Below are 19,548 nucleotides of genomic sequence, written 5' to 3'. Positions count from 1 at the left end.
CACCACATTTGTGGGGAATGTAGGTACTCTGGGATTTGAATGAGGGGCATTTGACTGATGTGACTTCAGGGCAGGAATGAAGTCCAATGGCAGAGCTATGTGGGAACTGTGTGCAGCGGGGGCTGCAGGGCAGGACTGAGAGGCATTGGCAGGGCTGTGTGGGGAGCCCAGCACTGGAATAGCAGGGGGCTGCAGGGCAGGACTGAGGTACATTGGCAGAGCAGTGTGCGGAGCCTAGTGCTGGAATAGCAGGGGGCTGCAGGGCAGGACTGAGGGGTATTGGCAGGGCTGTATGGGGAGCCCAGGACTGGAAGGGCCCAGAGCTGTGGCTCAGGTGGCAGCTTCCAGGTGACCAAGTTTTATTTGCTTATGTGTTCTCTGTGATTCTATTACCAGTCCTCCAGTGAGGGCGTAGACTTAGTGGGGAGGAGGCGGGGAGAACAGGCAGTTCCTCCCTTGCTCACCTGCCCACCCCCTCAGGTTGGATGTCCCCTCCCCCACTTGCCTATCTATTTATTAACTTCGCTCAGAGAGAGATTTGCAAGTGGTGAGACGGAAGCCCTTTGTCCTGGGCCCGGTGGCCTGATCTCAGGCTTCTTCCTTCTCCCTCTGCCCCACCTCACCCCAACTATTGTGATCATGTGGGTGGGGAAGTATTAGGGCTGGAGAGGTAAGTGGCATTCAGAGCCTTACTGATTGGATTAGATGCAGACGAGTCAGGGGACTCTTACCAGCCCTGATCTAGGAATGTCAGGTAGGGTGACCAGATGTCCCGATTTTATAGGGACAGCCCGATTTTGGGGTCTTTTTCTTATATAGGCTCCTATTACCCCCCACCCCCATCCCGATTTTTCACACTTGCTGTCTGGTCACCCTAATGTCAGGTCCGTTAACCATCTTGTCCCAGGCCCCATGAAATTAGCCATGCTTTCCCTCTGGGTGCTACCCCCACTCCATGGGTCTGTAACGATCTTCAGTCCTGCACCCCCTTCCCAGGAAATTCTTCCTGTTTCCTTGGTATCTTCAGTATTGTTTATCTCCTTTTCACTAGGCTTCTCTGACTGAGAGCTGCAGTACTCCATCCCCTTGAGACTCTCTTCCTTCCTCCTCAGTGGGGACCCCTGTGGCCGGGGACCTGATGCCATCCTGTGGGTGAGTGTATTTCTCCAGGGGGTTTGTTGGCTTTAGGGTCTGATCAAAGGGGCCTGTGGGGGAGAAATAGTTAGGAAGTGAGAGGCAGACAGGGAAGTGAAGACCCTAGAGGGAGTGGGCAAGGGGGCTATAAGGGAGCAGAAGTGACGGGATTCAGCAGGGCTGTATTGGGGATCAGTACTGCTCACCCTAGCAAAAGTAAAGGCTCATTTGCATTGAAGCACAGATGGGGAAGGGATTGGCCCATGTCCCATGGCAAGTCAAAGGCAGAGCCATGAATAGAACCCCTGAGGCCAGGCCTCTCCCCACTCTAAACCACTCGCCCTGCTCCCCTTCCAGAGCTGGGAATTGAACCCAGCAGTTCTGACACTCACCAAAAGTGTTTGCTATGCAGATTCCAGCAGACAGCACTGCAGGAAGGCACTTTCAGAAAGCTTCCTATACAGCCAAAAGGGCTGGCAGCTGAATTGTTTTGAAATGGCTGCTGAAATTCTGAATTCTGCAGAAGGGTCTGGATTCCACAGTGTCACAAGAATCACAGAGCCCAGCATACCAGGGGCCCCTCTCCACCGTGGCTTGAATTGGAAGAATTGAGCCACATGTGTCCCTGGCTGACATCTAAGCCATGGTCAGTACCCAATGAATTGAAGTGCTTAGCGCTGTAGAGTTGTCAGTGAGAATGGAATGAGGACCCTTAATGAGGTCTCTCCTCTCCGTCCCTGCTCCCATGCCCATGGTACAAGAACACTGGGGCATAGCTCCAATGCTCATTTTTTCCATCTGTCTTCCACTCTCTCTTTTCTCCTCTGGAGGAGGGACCAGGCAGAGCATTAACATAGCAACTGCCAGATCTGGTCTGTCTAGTCCAGTCTTCTGTCTGTGACAGAGGCCGCAGCCAATTACCTTCAGATTAATGTGTAGAAAATCCCTTGGTTTATTGTGCAATAACTTGTTTCCAGGAGAAGTTTCTTCCTTACCCACCTTAGTTAGTGATTGGGTTATGTTCGGCAGCAGGAGATGTACTATCCTGCTGTTTTTTCTTATCTAATGTAAATGTGGGTGTTCTTGTTATCCATATAAATGTCCAGTCCTTATATGAATCCTGCTAAGCCCATGGTATCATGAGAGACAAGGTGGGTGAGGTAATATCTTTTATTGGACTAACTTCTGTTGGTGAGGGAGGCAGAGCTCTTCTTCAGGGCCTCACCAACAGAAGTTGGTCCAATAATAGATAACTACTTCACCTTCCTTGTGTCTCTCATATCCTGGGACTGACGTGGCTACAACTACACTGCATACAAGTCCTTGGTATGGCAGTTTGCAGTGCTGAATTCCACAGACTAATAACACGTATTTAAAAAACAAATTTGTTGTATCAGCTTTACATTAGCTCCCTTTCAGTGTCATTGACAGTCCCCTTGCTCATATGTTATGAGAAACAGTGCATAGGAGTGCCTGATTCACCTTCACTATCCAAGTCCGTGTTATTATTAGACAGACAGCATAGTCAGGAGACCTAGTTTCTGTTCCAGGCTCTGTCACTGACTTGCTGAGTTACCATAAGCACGTCACGTTCCTCTCTGTGCCTTTTCACCTCTCACTCTTTGGCCGAATTTACCCTTAAAAATTAGCTCAACCTAGCTATGTTGCTCAGGCAGGGGTGTGAAAAATTTTGCACCCTCGGTACCATAGTTAGGTTGTAAGCCCCAGAATAGACATGGCTAGGTTGAGGGAAGGATTCTTCTGTTGACCTATTTACTGCGCCTAGGCCTGATCAACCTAATTTCCAAGTGTAGGTATAACTGCGTTGCTCAGGGCTGTAAAAAATCCACCTGCCTGAGCAATACAGTTAAACCAATCTAGTCTCCAGTGTAGACAGTGCTAGGTCCCCCAGAGAATTCTCCCGTCAACCTAGCTACCGCCTCTCTGGGAGGTGGAGTACTTATGCTGACAGGAGAGCTACCTCTTGTTGGCATAGGTAGCGTCTTCGCTGATGCGCTACAGTGGCTCAGCTACACCACTGCAGCATTTTAAGAGCCCTTAGAGAGATGGATTTACTACATTGACAGAAAAAACCCTTTTGTCACTGTAGGAAGAGTGCTGCTGTGCTGCTGCGGTGCTGGGAGTGTAGACATGGCCTTTGTTTTATCTATTTAGACTGTAAGCTCTTTGAGGCAGAGGCTATCTCTGTGTCTAATATGAATGCATTGCCTGGCACAATGCATCTCAAGTCTCTAGTTGCTGCCCTACCGCTACTGTCATGTATACATTTCTTGTCCCCTCTTATTTGTTACCTCTCTAAACAGTCCCAGTCTTTCCAGACCCGAGAGAGGGTAACTAGAGATGAGCACAGTGTTCCAGGTGAGGACATCCCACTGATTGGTGCAACAACATTGGTATAGCTCCAGTAATTCTTCTCCATCCCATTGGTCTGCATCTTAAAGCCTTGTTGGATTCTTTGATGGCTACTGCCCGTTAAGCAGATGTTTCATTGAACCTCCACAAGGACACCCAGGTTCCAGTTAATTTAGAACCCAATAAGATGTAGGATGAGTTCACATTATTCCTTGCAATGTCCGTTACCTTTCACTTGTCAGCAGTGAATTCAATCCACCATCATGCTGCCCATTCATCTTACTTGGGTAGCTCCTTCTGAAATTTTTCAGTTTTATCCTGTCATGACCAACATAAATATTTTGGTGTCATGTACAAATGTTGCCACCTCACTGCTCACTCCCTTTTCAGATCAGTAAGAAATATGTTAAATAACCGTCCCATTACAAAACTGTGGGGCATTCCACTCCTAACCCTGTGTCACATGGAAATTGCCCATTTATTCTACTCCTTGTTTCTCTTAGACAGTTTCCATTCCATGACAGAATTTCACCTCTCACCGCATGCTACTTACTTTTCTTAGCAGTCTCTTGTAAAGGCCTTTAATAAAGGTTTTTTGAAAGCTATGTCAGCCAGTTCTTAATCCACTATTTTATTGATAAATTCAAAGAATTATAATAAATGTTCCTTTGCAGAAGCTGTGATGTTTGTCCCTGTTTGTTATGTTCACACAGAGGGTTGGTTTATAATGCTATTTTTAATCATTGTTTCAGCCAATTTTCCTGGTACAGAAGTAAGACTCTCTGGTCTGTAATTCCCATGGTCACACTTAGCGCCTTTTTGCAAGGATTGGTACATTTGCTACCCTCCGGTATAATTGCTGATTTTAATGAGAGTGCATATTCTTGTTAGCAGTTCATCTGATGAGTTTTATTTTTGCCCAGGTGCCTATTGCTGTTTAACTCCTCATTCTGATACCCTAGTGACAATCAGAATTTATCTCTGTGATCTAAACTTGCCCCTGCTACAGTGGAGCAGTAATTTCTGCCTACTCTCTACTGGACAGTGATGCCTTTGAATCATTGACATCTCTAACAAGATGTCTTTGTCTAACCTGAGTGCTCCTTAGCACCTATTGGCTGCTGCCCAGTTCTAGTTGAAGCAATTTCCCAAACTTTATTATTTTTCTGTGCTGGTAATCTAGTTCCTTGCTAAGGTGCTGCCCATTCCTTGTATAAATTCTCTCCCTCCCCCTGCCCCCCTTCAAATTCCTGTGCCAGTTAAATGTAAATCCCTCTTCTTAACATCAGCTTCGTAGCCATATGTTGAGACTCGGAAGTTCCCCTAACCTAACTAGTCTTTTGTATGGAACTAGAAGTGTTTAAGAGCTGCAAAGCCCCTGGAACTAAGCATTCTTTCTAGCAATCTAAATATAGCTTCCAGGACTTCTCTCCTACACTTCCCCGTGTCATCAGTTTCAGAGTGTACCACAGGCTCCTCCTCAGCCACCACTAGTAGTCTGTCTAGATGTGTAGGATTTGCCACCTTTGTAGTTGGTAGAAAAGTCACTGAACAGTTCTTACAATCACCAGTTATCAATAGTCTAATGATCAAATCTCCACAAAATATTCAGCCTGTGTACATCTCACATCTGTATCCCCATCTTCTGGAGCACCCTTCTTGTGGTGAGGAGGAAGGACCAGCCTCCTCTACCTCTCTTTGGAATATGGATTCCATCTCTTTGACCCCCTAGTTCTCCACTTCTCCCCCTCAAATGGAGGATTGGGAAAGTCAGTTCTAACATCCCTATATTCCATAGCTATTAATATTTCTCTCTGTATCTCCAGTTCAGCTACTTTGGACTTAATATACTGTATTTGGACTCTGCAGCCCCATGCTGCTTGCACCAGGTGATGCATATGCCATTGGGTTGTGTAGGTATATGTGCTGCACTCTGAACAGTAACCTGGGTAGCCCCAACCCTGGCTAATCCACTGATGCTCTTCATCTCTCAGGCACATCCCAAAAGTCGATCAAGGGCAGGCAGAGCAAGGAAGGATGGTCTTGTGGTTAGAGCACTGGACTGAAATTTGGGAGACCTGGGGTCAATGCCTGGCTCTGCCACAGACTCTTTGGGCAAGACACTTCATCTACCCTATGCCACAATTCTACATCTGTAAAATGGGAATAACTTCTCTACCTTGTAGGAGTGTTGGGAGGGCACTTTCTTTCATGCTAAGCTAGATAGTTCAGAATAGCTGAGTACAGTCTCAGCTGCTTTCAGACCTCCATGGAGTGGCTTACCTCGTGGCAACAAACATTGTGGGATGGGACTAATTGCACCACTACAGCTGCTGGGCCAGCATTTGCTGTCTGCATTGGCCCTGCAGCTGTGCAGTGACCCCATACAAGTTGCAATGATGCTATGATCTGCTCTGCACCATTGCAAGAAGCTTTGTGTGTTTGGTGTGAAGCATGTTACTGACATGTTGGTGGGGAGGGGAGTTACAATGCCCAAATGCGTGAGTGTAGACCGGGCCACAGAAGAGGTCACCAAAGTAACCCCTCCGTGGGTGGGCGGGGAACACACCAAGAATAACTGAGAAGAAAAAAGGGGGGGGGGGGAAGCCAAAAGGAGAAGCAGAAGTTTGTGCAAAGCAGCTCAGGGCTGAAGAGCTGATGGCTCAGCGACGCTTCCTGTTCCCTGACTTGTGTGCTATCTGAGCCACGCACTTGCCTTTCTTCTGTTTGTGCCCCGCCACAGGGAGAGAGTGAGTGAGAAGGGGAGAGAAGGGGAGTCAGAGTCAGAGAGAGGCAGATGGACTGAGAGAGGGGGACACTGGAGAGGTAGATGGCCAGAGTAACGCATCAGGAGCTCAGCATTAGGGAGTTGAGCAGAGACAGCAGACGCTTACTTCCCTTTTCTTGTCAGCATTAAAAGCTCTTTTCTTTACGTTTTTCAAGTTCCTTTGGTTGTAGATACCCAGCCCCTTGGCTGCTCTCCCTCGACGATGGTGAGGTAAGAGGGGAGTTGAGAAGGTGGTGCGGGTGGGACAGGTGTTGGGAAATCATCTCACTTGCTCTATTCCACTCACCCCCAGTACAGTCCTTTCCTGGGGATGGGTCTGGGATCATACCCCAGGGGTGTGTGACAGAGGACCTTCCCAGGCCATCTGTTGTACGACCCCCTCAAGGGTTGGGATCCTTTTCGGGGGACCACTCTGTTTACTGTACAGACCCCTCATGGAGGTATAGCTGTAAACCCTCTGTCTGTCAGCGTTTACTTTTTCCTGCTTTTCTGCTCTCACCTAGGTGGTTCCACCGGGACCTGAGTGGACTGCAAGCTGAGGCCTTACTCAAGGGACGAGGAGTTCATGGAAGCTTCTTGGCTAGACCCAGTCGAAAGAATCAGGGAGATTTCTCCCTCTCTGTCAGGTGGGTAACTCAGACCCCATCCTGCACATTGTTGCCATCCCAGGGATATGTGGATGCTTCGCTCTCTGCCCCTTCCCTTTCCCGTGGCCCCATTCTGCCTATACCATCCCCAGGATATATATGGGGCTGTGCTTTCCAGCCCCATCACTCCCTCCCTTCATCCTGCCCCCTGCCCAAAAGATACCCGAGGGGCATCATTGTCTGACCCACCCTCCATCCCTACTTCCTGGCCCCATTCCCCCTGCACCCCGTCCTGGGAGGGACTTTACTTTCCCTTCCCCTTTTCCTGAACCTCTCCTGTACTTCACCAGACTCCTCTCTGCCTCATCCCTCAGGGTGGGTGACCAGGTGACCCACATTCGTATCCAGAACACCGGGGATTATTATGATCTCTATGGAGGGGAGAAGTTTGCCACGCTGTCTGAACTGGTGGAGTACTACACACAGCAGCAGGGTTCACTACAGGATAAAGATGGGACTGTAATAGACCTGAGGTATCCACTGAATTGCTCCGATCCCACTACAGAAAGGTATGGAGTAAGCAGAGCAACCACGAGTCTTTTACTGAGGGTCTAATGCCCACCCCCACAGCCTCATCCTGCACACCTGTGAACTGAGGGGCTAATTCCCGTGGTACACCCCTCTTCACCCCCCTGAACACAGTTTTGGTACCAAACTGTCTGGGACTGAGATCATAGCCCAGCCCCTACTCCAGAACTAACTAAATATAAAATGCCCCCCTCTCCGCTCCTTTGCACGCAAGTCTGTGAAATTCAATGTGGGCCCTGCTTATATTTGGCAACTTTGACTTCCGCTGTCTCATCGGTTTTGCTATTTATATCTTGTTGCTAAAAGTGAAAATTGTGATGCTAGTTACAAGAAGAGGCCTGCAGTGTATGACCCAATGCCCCTCACTCCTGCCCTGCAGCCCCCCCAGTTATTCCAGTGCTGGGCTCCCCACACAGCTCTGCCAATGGCCCGCAGACCTGCCCTGCAGCCCCTGCTATTCCATGCTGGGCATCCTGCTGATGGACCTCTCAGACTATGCTTTTCCAGTCCCCATTTGGTCTCCCTCCCCTCCCCTATTTGCATATGTCTTTGGCACTGTGTTCCTAAATCAAATCAGGTGGTTTGCACTGTGTTGTGCTCTCAGCCCCCTGGTGGTGGGTGGCTGTTCCACAGCAGTGCCCCTCGCCCTGGGGCAGGGTTGCGGTCCTGTGTGGGGCACAGCATGTGTGTCCCTCAGCGTTTTGTCTGCTCCAGTCAGGGCCGTTGGCTTGGGCTGGGGCTCTGCAGCTTCCTCCCTTACTATTGCGGTTGGAAACTTCTCTCCCCCCAGCTCTTACGAAAGCTCCTTTTCTCACTCTCTCTCCCTGAGAGATTTTCCATCACGTGTCTTCCCTGAGCTGGGCCACAGGGGGGTTAACTATTTCCTCTCTGCAGATGGGGAGAACAGAGGCCCAGCCCTGCAATGAGACAGGGCAAAAAGAGCCCCTTGCCTGCCTCCAGCCCCCCCAGAACCCCAGGCTGGGAGGAGCCTGCCCTAGGTGTCTGAAGACAGGCCAGATCCTGTAAGGCGTGATGAGGTTTTCTTCATTGCCTGGCCCCACTCACGTGATCAAGGTCAGGGTGACAGGGTTTATATCACTGTTGTGTGACAGCCAGGATCCACAGCCATTTACTTCAGTGTTAGTGGGTGTGTAAATCACAAACTGAACCTCGATGGCTTGCTAATCACACAGCCATTTCTTGCTCTCCAAACAGTTCCCTCTGCCCCTAAGCTGACATGCAAAATGATCAGCTGGTAGCATGTGCTTTTACTAAGTCACCACAGCCCGATGCTCAGATGAAGAAGAAATGTTGGGAATCGTTTTAGTTTGTGAGTGGTTTCATTAATCTGTTCAAGGTAGAAACAGACCGTGAAGAGTTGGAAGCCACATTACAGCAACCACTGAAGCACAGCCTGGACTTCAAAACAGGCGCATGAAATTGCCACAGCACTGATTAAATGTGAAAGAGGGGCCAAGTGAGCAGCTTATTGTCATGCCAAACCTGCCTGGGAATAGTGGCCTCAGAAAGAGGATTTGAAGTAAATAGGTTTCATTTACCAACTACTTCTGAAAGAAAATTTGACAAACTCAAATAAGAAAACACAAATGACCCAGCTAACAGCTGAGGAAGTCCTTCTAGCTGGATGGTCGAGAGGAGCAGTCCAGGGATCTCCAATCTGACTGGGACCATCAAGAGGAAATTGCTGATGATGGGACCATGTACAGAGGAGGTTGTGTCATAATACAACACAGCATGAAGTGAGAAGTACTGATCATAATCCATGGCCTGCAGCTGGGTACTAAGAATGCAAAAGAGAGCTGGAGGTGGCCTAGTCCAGCCGCACAAGAATGCTGCCACAAAGGTAATAAAATTTAAATACAATACCTCCGTCAATAGAGGAAGCCAAATGCAAAGGGATGGCTGACATCACATGAAATACATGATCACCCTTGGTCTAGGGTAGAGCTAGATCAGGGGTCTGCAACCTTTCAGAAATGATGTGCCAAGTCTTCATTTATTCACTCTAATTTAAGGTTTTGCGTGCCAGTAATACATTTTAACATTTTTAGAAGGTCTCTTTCTATAAGTCTATAATATATAACTAAACTATTGTTGTATGTAAAGTAAATAAGGTTTTTAAAATGTTTAAGAAGCTTCATGTAAAATTAAATTAAAATGCAGAGCCCCCTGGACCGGTGGCCAGGACCTGGGCAGTGTGAGTGCCACTGAAAATCAGTTCGGCACGCGTGCCATAGGTTGCCTACCCCTGAGCTAGATCTACTAGAACTAAATAGGAACCTCTTATTAGTGAGCAAGTACTCAGCTTCTTAGAAGATTGAGCTGTTGCAGACCACGCTGAGTAGCAAGGGAATAACCACTGTGAAGCACTGAGCTCACCAGGGGATTCCAGACGTGTTAGTAGCAGAGAATGGCTCACAATTCACGAGTGGCTCATTTCTGCTGTCCACATTAATGTATCAGTTCCACACCGCATGCCACGCCTTTATGTGGACTCAAATGCAGTCATTTAGCAGAAATGTTGGTACAAATAGCAAAGAACTCGAGAATCAAAATAAAAAAAGTTCCTGACAGATTCACGGAATCCCTATTTAGCTTTGTGAGTCTATCACAACTCACCTCACAGGCTTCCTTAGAGTCCCCAGTTCAGAGACCTTAGTGCCACCAGCTAATAGACTTCTTCAGCCAGAGACCAGTGACCCTGGAGTGCTTACCAAAGAGCAAGAAACTGCAACATAAGAAAATAGACAAGAACGCTGGAGTCACCCCAATGCAAGCAAGAGAGAATGTTAATTCCAAAAAGGAAGGGACTGGAAACCTTGTCAACAGCTGCACCACTCACTGAGAGGTAGTGTCATAGCCTCTCCTGAGGTTCAGTCCTACAGGAGGAACAGAAGAAATCTAGACAAACCAAGGAGTTTCCATTGGCGCTCTGTATCTAGCGGACACGTAGAATGCTACTGAGAAGGCTTGTGCAATAGGAGAAGTAACACACGTGCCTAGTGACTGACAATGAAAACTACCAAGAGTAGTGAACAGAGACAGACCTACCTCAATGGCCAAACAGATCCCAGACCTGTTCTGGGACTAGGAAGTGGCTGTGTGATCTGAAAGCCATCAAGCTTCAGAGATCAGAGATGACATGTGTCCAATTAGAGTCAGAATAACCTTCTCCTTTGTCAGGGGATGCAGGTTATTTACCCAGATCAGGCAATCTAGACATCCCATCTGTGTGTGTGATATTGAACTGGCTGTACTGGTTGGGCATTTATATTACGTTTCAGGTGCATTTCATTTTCCAAATAAAGGGGGAATTGTAACTGTAGCTACTTACATCACTGGATACTGACCCCGGCTGTGCCCTGCAGTGAGTCACTGGGTAGTGACCCCTGCTGTGTTAGCCTCACCCCCGTGAGGGGACTGGGCCAGAACATACAGCTCTTAACATCGCCCCGCCTCCCCATGTCTCACAGTTATTAAACCTGTCTTCCACTTAGCTTTCCTCGGGCTCCCTGCCCCTGGCTCACCTGTCCCTATTGTTCCAGCCCCATCCACCTTGACACCCCTCAGGTCCTGTCCCTCCTGGCTTCGCTCAGCCACAGGCACCTTCCACTCATCTCCCCTCTAACTCTTGGTCCCTCCACTTCTTTCCCCCATACCTCATCCCCATGTGCCCCAGGTCCTGTACCTCACTTGGCTTCCCTCTGGCCCTGCAGTCCCCTGCTCTTGTCTGACCCTGTCCCATTTTCTCCCAGGTGGTACCATGGGCATCTATCTGGCCCAGCAGCTGAGTCTCTGCTCCAGTCCAAGGCCATCCCCTGGACTTTCCTGGTGCGTGAGAGCCTCAGCAAACCTGGTGACTTTGTTCTGTCTGTCCTGACTGACCAACCCAAAGCTGGGCCTGAGGCCCCACCAACTGGGGCTGCTGGCACCCCTGGGGCTCGGCTTAAGGTCACCCATGTCAAGATCATGTGTGAGGTGAGAGGGACGGGGCAGGGTGCAGGGAAGGGAGCAAGCAGAGGGAGGGAAGGAAACATTTATCTGTGGCAGATGTTTGATCTATTTTTACCAACAGGAAGATATGGAAACTGCTGGAATGTTTTTGTATCCAACAATGTATATGAAATCCATGCTAAGGGCTTGGCTGCCTACTGTCGGGTTCCTTAGTCCTTGCCTGGTCTGAGCAGTGGCTGTGGGGGATGGCTGATTTTGCTGCATCCAGGATGAGGGAGGAGTCTAGTGCAGACACAAGTGGCAGGAAGACAGGAAGGGAGCTGGGTAGCAATGGGAGCTCCTACATTGGACAGAGCAGAGATGTGCAGAGCCTCAAAGGAGCCTGTGAGATTGAAGGAGAGTTGAATCTGGAGACTGAACCAGACAGTTATGCACCTGGGACAGGGAACAAAGTGTGACACAGGGAGGCCAGAGATGAAGATAGCGGAGAGAAGGAAGGTCAGTTGTTTTTGGTCTCCTTGGCTCTATAGGGTTCTTCAAACTTCATAGGGAGTTCCAGAAATGAGCTACTGAGCTGTGATGAGAAGCTGAGGAGCTACAAGCCTCTTGCAGGAGAGAAGACCTTGTTGAGGTCCCTAAGCCTAGCCTGGTGGATAAGATCAACCCACACATTACTAGGTCTTCTCTCACTCCATACTATGATCCTTCTTTGAGGATGATCCTGCTTTGGTTCTGCTTTGAGCTGGGGGTTGGACTAGATGACTTCCTGAGGTCTCTTCCAACCCTAATCTTCTATGATTCTAACATGGGTGGGTTTGGGACAGTGGAGAGTGTATGCAGGTGAATTATGGGGAAACAAAACAACTGACCTTAAACAAGAGCTGGGGGGGGGGGGGTGGAAGTTGACTTCCCTGGGTTTCCATCCATGCAGCAGGACACCTGGGGTCAGCTCACCAACTTACAAGTTTGATGGTACCAGAACAAGCTCTCAGTTGCTCATCATGCCAGGAGGGTGTGACACATACCACATGAGATGCGGTGCTTCAAACTCAACAGGGCAAGACCTACAAGACCTACCCAGGGCTTCATGTCCCAGTGTAACAACCTCCCATGGCACTGGTTGTAAGATACACCATGGGGGGCAGTGGGTCCATTAGGGGATGTGAATAACACAGCTTTACTCTCTCCAGAATGGGAGATACACAGTTGGAGGTGCTGAGATGTTTGACAGCTTGGCAGACCTAGTGGAGCATTTCAAGAAAACTGGAATCGAGGAGGTGTCCGGATCCTACGTGTACCTGAGACAGGTAAATGGGGTCCTTGTGTCAGGGATACTTTTGGGGGCTTCACCCTCTGTCCCTGTCTACAGCATGTGTCCATCTCTGTCCTATCCCTCTTGCTTACCAAGCCTTTCCCTTCTTCCTTACCCAGCCCTATTATGCCACCAGAGTAAATGCGGCAGACATTGAGAACAGAGTGCATGAACTGAACAAGCAGAGCCTGGCTGAGGAGACAGCCAAGGCTGGATTCTGGGAAGAATTTGATGTAAGTGATTGTGTTGTGACTGTCTCCATGTTCTGGGAGACCCTGCTCCCAATCTCATTCTCTTTCCCTACTCCATTAATGGATTCATCCCTATCATGACCTCTCTATGTCAGGTCATCTCTGAACCTGGCCCCCATTACCACAGAATCTGAACGCCTCACAATCTTCAATGAATTTATCATCCCCACACCCCTGTGAGCTAGGGCAGGGTATTAGCCCCATTTTGCGGCTGGGGAACTGAGACACAGGAAGGCTGTGCAGAGCAGGGAACTCAACCCAGCTCTCACGAGTCTCCTAGCCTACTACCCTAGCTACTGGACCATCCTTACTCTCTGTGCTCCCATTCCCCTCAGTGCTCCCCACACCAATCACAGTGGGTTGCTCTGCCGTAACGATTACCCTTCCCCTTTCAGAGCCTGCAGAAACAGGAGGCCAAGCATCTGTATGATCGGCATGAGGGGCAGAGACCTGAGAACAAGGGAAAGAACCGGTATAAGAACATCTTGCCCTGTGAGTCCTGCCCTCCCATCAGGAAGACATCCAGGGGCTGCATGTTCCTGCCTCAACGGGAGGGCCTGACACATAGAGGGGCAGTGAAGACCTGGCAGAGCCTTGCCTAGAGTTACCCCAGAGGAAGCCTCAAACTGGCTGGGGTTTATTTGCCCTCCTGTGGGGATGAGCTACAAGGGGCCCCTGACTGGGTATTTAAGGCCATAAAGGATTTAGTGAGAGGCATTGCCTCCTCTGCATGCCCTTCTGGGTGTGGGTGTGCATGCTCATCTGGATACACTGGCTCATTGGGCTGATCCGTCTCAGAGGGTAAGTGGGGGGCACTGGGTTATATGGTCCTGTTAGTCTGATCCAGTATGAGGGATGGTGGGGAAACAGGGTTTGATGGGCCCATTGGATTAATCTGGAGTGTAGGGAATGGGCTACATGTGGGACCAATGCCTGAATTTTGGGGTGGGGGGATACCTCAGTGTTGTGTTAACCCCTTCCTTGCCTCCCTAGTTGATCATTCTCGAGTAATCCTACAAGGCAGGGACCCAAATATCCCCGGAGCAGATTATATCAATGCCAACTACATCAAGGTGAGCCTCCAGGAATGCTGCCATGTCTTGGGGAGCGGGCACAGGACACCTGGTTCCTATAACCCCTTCCCTTTCCTTGTCCATTTGCCCCTCTGTAGAACCAGCTGGTCAGCCCAGATGAATTCACCAAGACATACATTGCAAGCCAGGGCTGCCTGGATGCCACCGTCAATGACTTCTGGCAGATGGTGTGGCAGGAAAACTCTCGCATCATTGTGATGACCACCCGGGAGGTGGAGAAAGGGAGGGTAGGTGTCTCAGAGGGCCTGCTGCCATGTCTTGCATCCATCCCTCCTCCTTTCTCCTCCCCACCCCCAGCCACTCACCGCTTTACCTTTTTCTTTCTCCCTAGGGATTTTTCTTCTGTCTCCTCGTTTCAGTCATCACCTTTGCTTCTTGTTTCCTCACAGAACAAGTGCGTCCCCTACTGGCCAGAGGAGGGCAGCACCAAAGAGTATGGTCCCTATATGGTGGAGAATATTGGAGAACGTGATGCCCTGGAATACAAACTCCGACAGCTCTGTCTCTCGCCAATCGACAACGTGAGTGCCATGCCCCTGAGCGTTAATTGTTCCTGGGACTTTCGCTGTGGCTAAACCTTCAAGGTTGGGAATTAGTGACTGTGGCATTTCAGGTGACATTAGGCAAAGGGACCTGTAACTTTTATGGTCCTGGTTCCAGTCTGGTCCCCGGTTTGGGAGGAGTGGGAGACTGGCAGGCTTGAGGATCAGGAGATGGAGCATGGCCGCTTTCACCCCTAGGTCCCTGTTCCAGTCTAGCTGGAGGGCTTCATTGACCAAATATTGTTTCCCTCTCTCTGTCATTTGTTGTTTGGGAACTAAGTTGGCCTGTTCTCAGTCTGGAGGTTAATGGGCAGAGACCCTCAGTCCCTTTGTCATGCAGGATGGGAACCTAAGGGACTGGGGGACATGGGGAGGATGGGGTGGAACTGTGCACAACCTGCCATATGTGTGTTTTGTTGCCCCCTAGTGTAAGGCTGTGCGAGAGATCTGGCAGTACCAGTACCTGAGCTGGCCAGACCACGGAGTCCCCAGTGAGCCGGGAGGGGTGCTCAGCTTCCTGGACCAAATCAACCAGAAACAAGAGAGCATCCCTGAGGCTGGGCCCATAGTGGTGCATTGCAGGTGGGTGTGGAAGCAGTGCCTGCTCATTTCAATGCTCCTACTGCTGTGCTGCAGGGAGTTGGTTTGCTGACTCCACAGGGGGCAGTCTCTCCAAATGCCACACTCCACAGTGGTCATGGTCCTGCTGGAAGTGGTCTCTGTAAACTGAACACCCTGATTGCTCACAGTCATTAAAGATCGTGTCTGTTCGCTGTGACTCGAGTGAATCTCTTTTTTCTGGCAAATCCAAGTGCTGGCACTTCCATTGCACCTTCCTAAATCCACCCCAAACTCAGGCTGGAGATCCCATTCTTCTTTCCTGTCCTAATCTCTTGTGCAGTGTTTGTGTGCTGCTGCTAAACAATGCCACGCCACACCCCAGAGGTGGCTGCTTTGTAGCAGTGGGTGCAGGACAGCCTGGGAAACCCTTGGAGTTGCTGCCAGTGGCTGTAAGTTGCTGGAGGAATGTGTATGTATGGTACTGCCATCTCCTGACTTCTGCTTGTGCCCTTGTGTGCAGTGCTGGGATTGGCCGCACTGGAACCATCATTGTCATCGATATGATAGTGGAGACGATTTCCACCAAAGGTAAGATACTTCCCATGCCTATGCTTTACCTGCAGGGCTCTGCCCCATGGCCAGTCTTCTCCGCCAGCTGGGTCCTAAAGGCAACTTCACTAGCTGGGAAATATCAGGCATGTGGGTGAGAAAGCGGTTGCTTGAATATCCCAGGACCTTAATAGCAGGGGAGGGTGACCACACCCCTTTGCCAAAGATCCCACCATAGGGCCAGGGCAGAGGAGAGGTGCAGGGGGCTGCCACTGGGGATTGTAACTGACCCGTTGGTGGAAGCCTGGCAATGCCTGCTGGTTGGCTGTCCCCAGATAGTAGTTGGATCTCTGGTGCTCTCATTTGTGGATATAACTGCTCAGTCAGTGGAGCGTTAGTGTTGCCCAGGGATTGACACTCTCACTTGGTAGACTTAGAGGCAAGCAGGCAAGAAGGGAGTCTGAGTAGCGGGAGAGAACTGAGGGCTGAAGGTACCAGTGTCTCCTCCCACCCTGGGCAAGGGGAACCTGCTGGGACGAGGTTCCGCTAGGATTTTGTCTGGTGACCTCGCAGGCTGGGGATAGGTATATGGTGAGGAACTTATTGCAGCAGCCTTCAGCCCATAACTGCCTCTTTGCCTCTCCCTGTCCCCCAACGCACCACCTCCAGGGCTGGATTGCGACATAGACATCCAGAAGACCATCCAGATGGTAAGGGCCCAGCGCTCAGGAATGGTGCAGACTGAGGCCCAGTATAAATTCATCTACATGGCCATCTGCCAGTTCATAGAGACCACCAAGAAGAAGCTGGATGTTATGCAGGTGAGAATGGGGACACCGTGCACTCAGTCCCAGGAGATGCTATGCTGCTGGAGGTGCTGTCTGTCATAGCCTGACCATGCCCCATTTCCTCACGTCCTAGCCTGGGATAAGGGGCCACGAGGCAGCTGCCCTTTGCCCCCTGCCACGCCCCATTACCCCGCACCCCAGCACTGTGCTCTCTCCCATTCTCCAGTCCTCTCTTGTCTTGTTTTCTCATGCAGTCTCAGAAGGGGAGATCCAAAGAGTCTGAATATGGGAACATTGCGTACCCACCTGCGCTGAAGAACCAACATGCCAAGGCCTCCCGAAAGTCCTCTAAGTAAGAGCTGTGGCAAATCAGGAGTCCCCCACCCTCCTGGGCGGTAGCCGTGCCCTTCCCCACCACCACCTGGCCTACCCACCATTCTGGTGCTGCCCTCCTGGCTCTCCATACCCTGCTCACCTCTCTGACTTTCTCGCTGTCTCACAGGCAGAAGGAGGAACCAACAGTTTATGAAAACTTAGAGAACGCCAAAGGAAAGAAAGATGAGAGAGTGCGGAAGCAGCGCTCGTCCGAGAAGGAGAAACTGAAGGGCTCACTTAAGAAAAAATAACCTCCCGCTGCAGGTGCGATCAGGATCTGGGCTGGGATCATATCCTGGCGAGTGGGGGTCGTTCTGTTTTCTGGGTGCCCCAATAAGATCTTTATGTGCAGACCCACCTGACTCTATGGCCTTGTTTATGCAGCATGTTTTGCCAGGATAGCTGTATTGGCAGAGCCCCCTAATGGAGACACAGCATAGGAGTGTTTCTGTCAGCAAGTAGCACCATCCCCCTGAAGGACATTCGCTGTGTCAACAGAGGCCCTCTTTTGTCAGCATCTCGCATCTAGGTGGGGGTTTTGCCACACCCCCAGACCAACACAGCTGTGCTGACAACTTTGTAGTGTAGACCTGCATTCTGGCAGTACTTTTCATCTGCTGTTTTCTCTCTCATTCCAGCTCCCCTCAGCTACGGAAGACATCCTGTCCTAGGTCAAGTGACTGGGATCCCCTCGCTGTCCTTGTGCCCTCAGTCCAGTAGGCACGTCCCATCTGTTCTGCTGTCCAGCCTGCTGCTTTAAGATACTTTTTAACAGTCAGATAAATAATATCCTCTAATTTTCTTTGGCCACTAATGGCTCAGGCTCATCTCCAGCCCCATTTGTCCTTCGCAAGCTCCTCTTATGGGAGACAGGCCCCCACAGGAGTTAACCTCAACCCCGGCATGAGACTAGCTGCTCCTGCTAAATCAGCTGTTGTTTGACACTGGCCCTTTAGATGCTTGCTGCTTAACCCCTTTCAGCTTTCCCTTGATCCAAGAGAAAATTCTCTCCCTGCCCACCACCTGTGCCACCATCTCCTCAGCCTTGCGGGTCCACTCGCCTCCTTGTGATGCTGTAAATACTCATGGATTTGAGCTGTTGGTTTTGCTTTCCTTTGTAAATAAACCAGGAGTTTTGTCCGATTCTTTTATTCTCTGGTGTTTTCAGTTTTCACCAAAAATTGGGTTTTGTTTTTTAAAATACTTTTGTTTTTGAGCCACACAGACCTAGCGCAGGGAGTGGAACAGTCGGTTTCCTTGCTTCTGCCACGGCCTGGTGCATGAACCTGTTAGCAGGTTCTCTCCATATGCCCAAGTGTCATTGCCTTAGGGTGAATTGCCAGTGTGCCAGTCACACCAGGCAGTCCATTGACCTGGGACTGGATTGGAACCAATGCTTGAGTGGTGAAAGGCCCCATATGGTATTCCAAACCCACCCTAAGCCAGCCAGTGCCTCTTACCTGGCCCACCTAGGATCCGGTGCCCTAGAGGTGAAAGGCTCTCTATCCCATTCCCTGTCTCTGGCTGAAGCAGACAGTTCCTTGCGTTGGGATATGGTCAACAACTGTGGATTTTACCCTGTGCAGTCAGTGGCTGAGGTCCTAACTGCTCAAAAACATGCTGTTATTCATGCAGAATAACATTTTTTCATTTGAGCCTCTGGAAGGGCATTTCTGGAATTAGCTAATTAAGCCTGGTACTCACACTGATGGTTGGGTAGGGCTTATATAGGGTTGGTTTGCCAAGCACTGAAATGCAGCCACATCTTGGTTCGGAGGGAGTAGCTGTTCAACGGCTGTACAGCAACACTGTCACTTCTTATCCTAAACAATTGTTCAAAGAATTCCATTTCCAATTGTAGCTACAAGCAAAATGTTTGGGATGAGAGAATGGAATGATCAGAGCTGGAATGGGCCCTGGACCCTGATTCACAGCCCAACTCTTGGGGAAAAGAGCAGGGTCTGTTTAATAACACAAGAGGTTAGGGCCTTGTTGTATGGTCTCTACTGATCAGTGCAGGCTGCAGTGCCAGGCTTCCCAAGTGTGTTTTCATTTGTGAACTAGAAGAAAAGCTATTTAAAAAAAACAACAAACGAGTGGGTTTGTTAACCTGGCCCTGCCGAGGCAGAGGCGTGGCTGGCTGATAAAAGTGAATGACAGTGTCAGGTACTTGGACCCTCAATGATGAGCACAGCATATGAAACTGAACAGAATGGGGAAAAAGGGATAGAAAACTCAAAAGGCTGTGTCTGTTTCTCCTCCCTGTCTCTGTCAGGACTTTGTCCCAAACCCACCTGTCTCAGGCCCTGTCTACACTACAAAATTAAGTCAACTAAAGTTAAGTTGTTGTAAATAAAGCGGTGCTCCATGTCCATACTTGTGCCTTCTCTTGGCAGTGCATGTCCTCACCAGGAGCACTTCCACCAGCTGAAGTGAGGTGTCGTGGGACACAGACAGCTAGAGCCTGGCAGCCCTGGTGTTGAGTCTGAACTTTTGATGAGCTTAAACTTAACCCAGACTTGATGTCTCTGTCTGAACTTTTAATCAAAGCTCTGACCTGCGAACTACTCATGACACCCCCCTCCCCTTAAGTAGCCATCTCCCCTTTTCTCTTTCTGAATTTACATTTTA

General features: G+C 49.8%; 1 protein-coding gene across 1 annotated transcript; it reads left to right on the top strand.

Annotated features, from left to right (window-relative positions):
• The first annotated feature begins 511 nt into the window (after window positions 1-511).
• Window positions 512-18,062, top strand: PTPN6 (protein tyrosine phosphatase non-receptor type 6). The gene is given in 19 exon segments (XM_034787106.1): window positions 512-670; window positions 1,052-1,152; window positions 6,451-6,478; window positions 6,480-6,505; window positions 6,799-6,921; window positions 7,257-7,451; window positions 11,247-11,469; window positions 12,636-12,752; window positions 12,877-12,990; window positions 13,404-13,500; window positions 14,002-14,081; window positions 14,180-14,329; window positions 14,492-14,623; window positions 15,072-15,226; window positions 15,726-15,793; window positions 16,424-16,575; window positions 16,797-16,894; window positions 17,045-17,181; window positions 17,556-18,062. Coding segments are annotated over 17 exon segments (1,896 nt in total). The 5' UTR covers window positions 512-670; window positions 1,052-1,138; the 3' UTR covers window positions 17,169-17,181; window positions 17,556-18,062.
• Window positions 18,063-19,548: the final 1,486 nt, after the last annotated feature.

Source organism: Trachemys scripta, chromosome 1, assembly GCF_013100865.1.
Source record: "Trachemys scripta elegans isolate TJP31775 chromosome 1, CAS_Tse_1.0, whole genome shotgun sequence".
NCBI lineage: Eukaryota > Metazoa > Chordata > Testudines > Emydidae > Trachemys > Trachemys scripta.
This window is presented reverse-complemented; position numbering and strand designations above follow the sequence as displayed.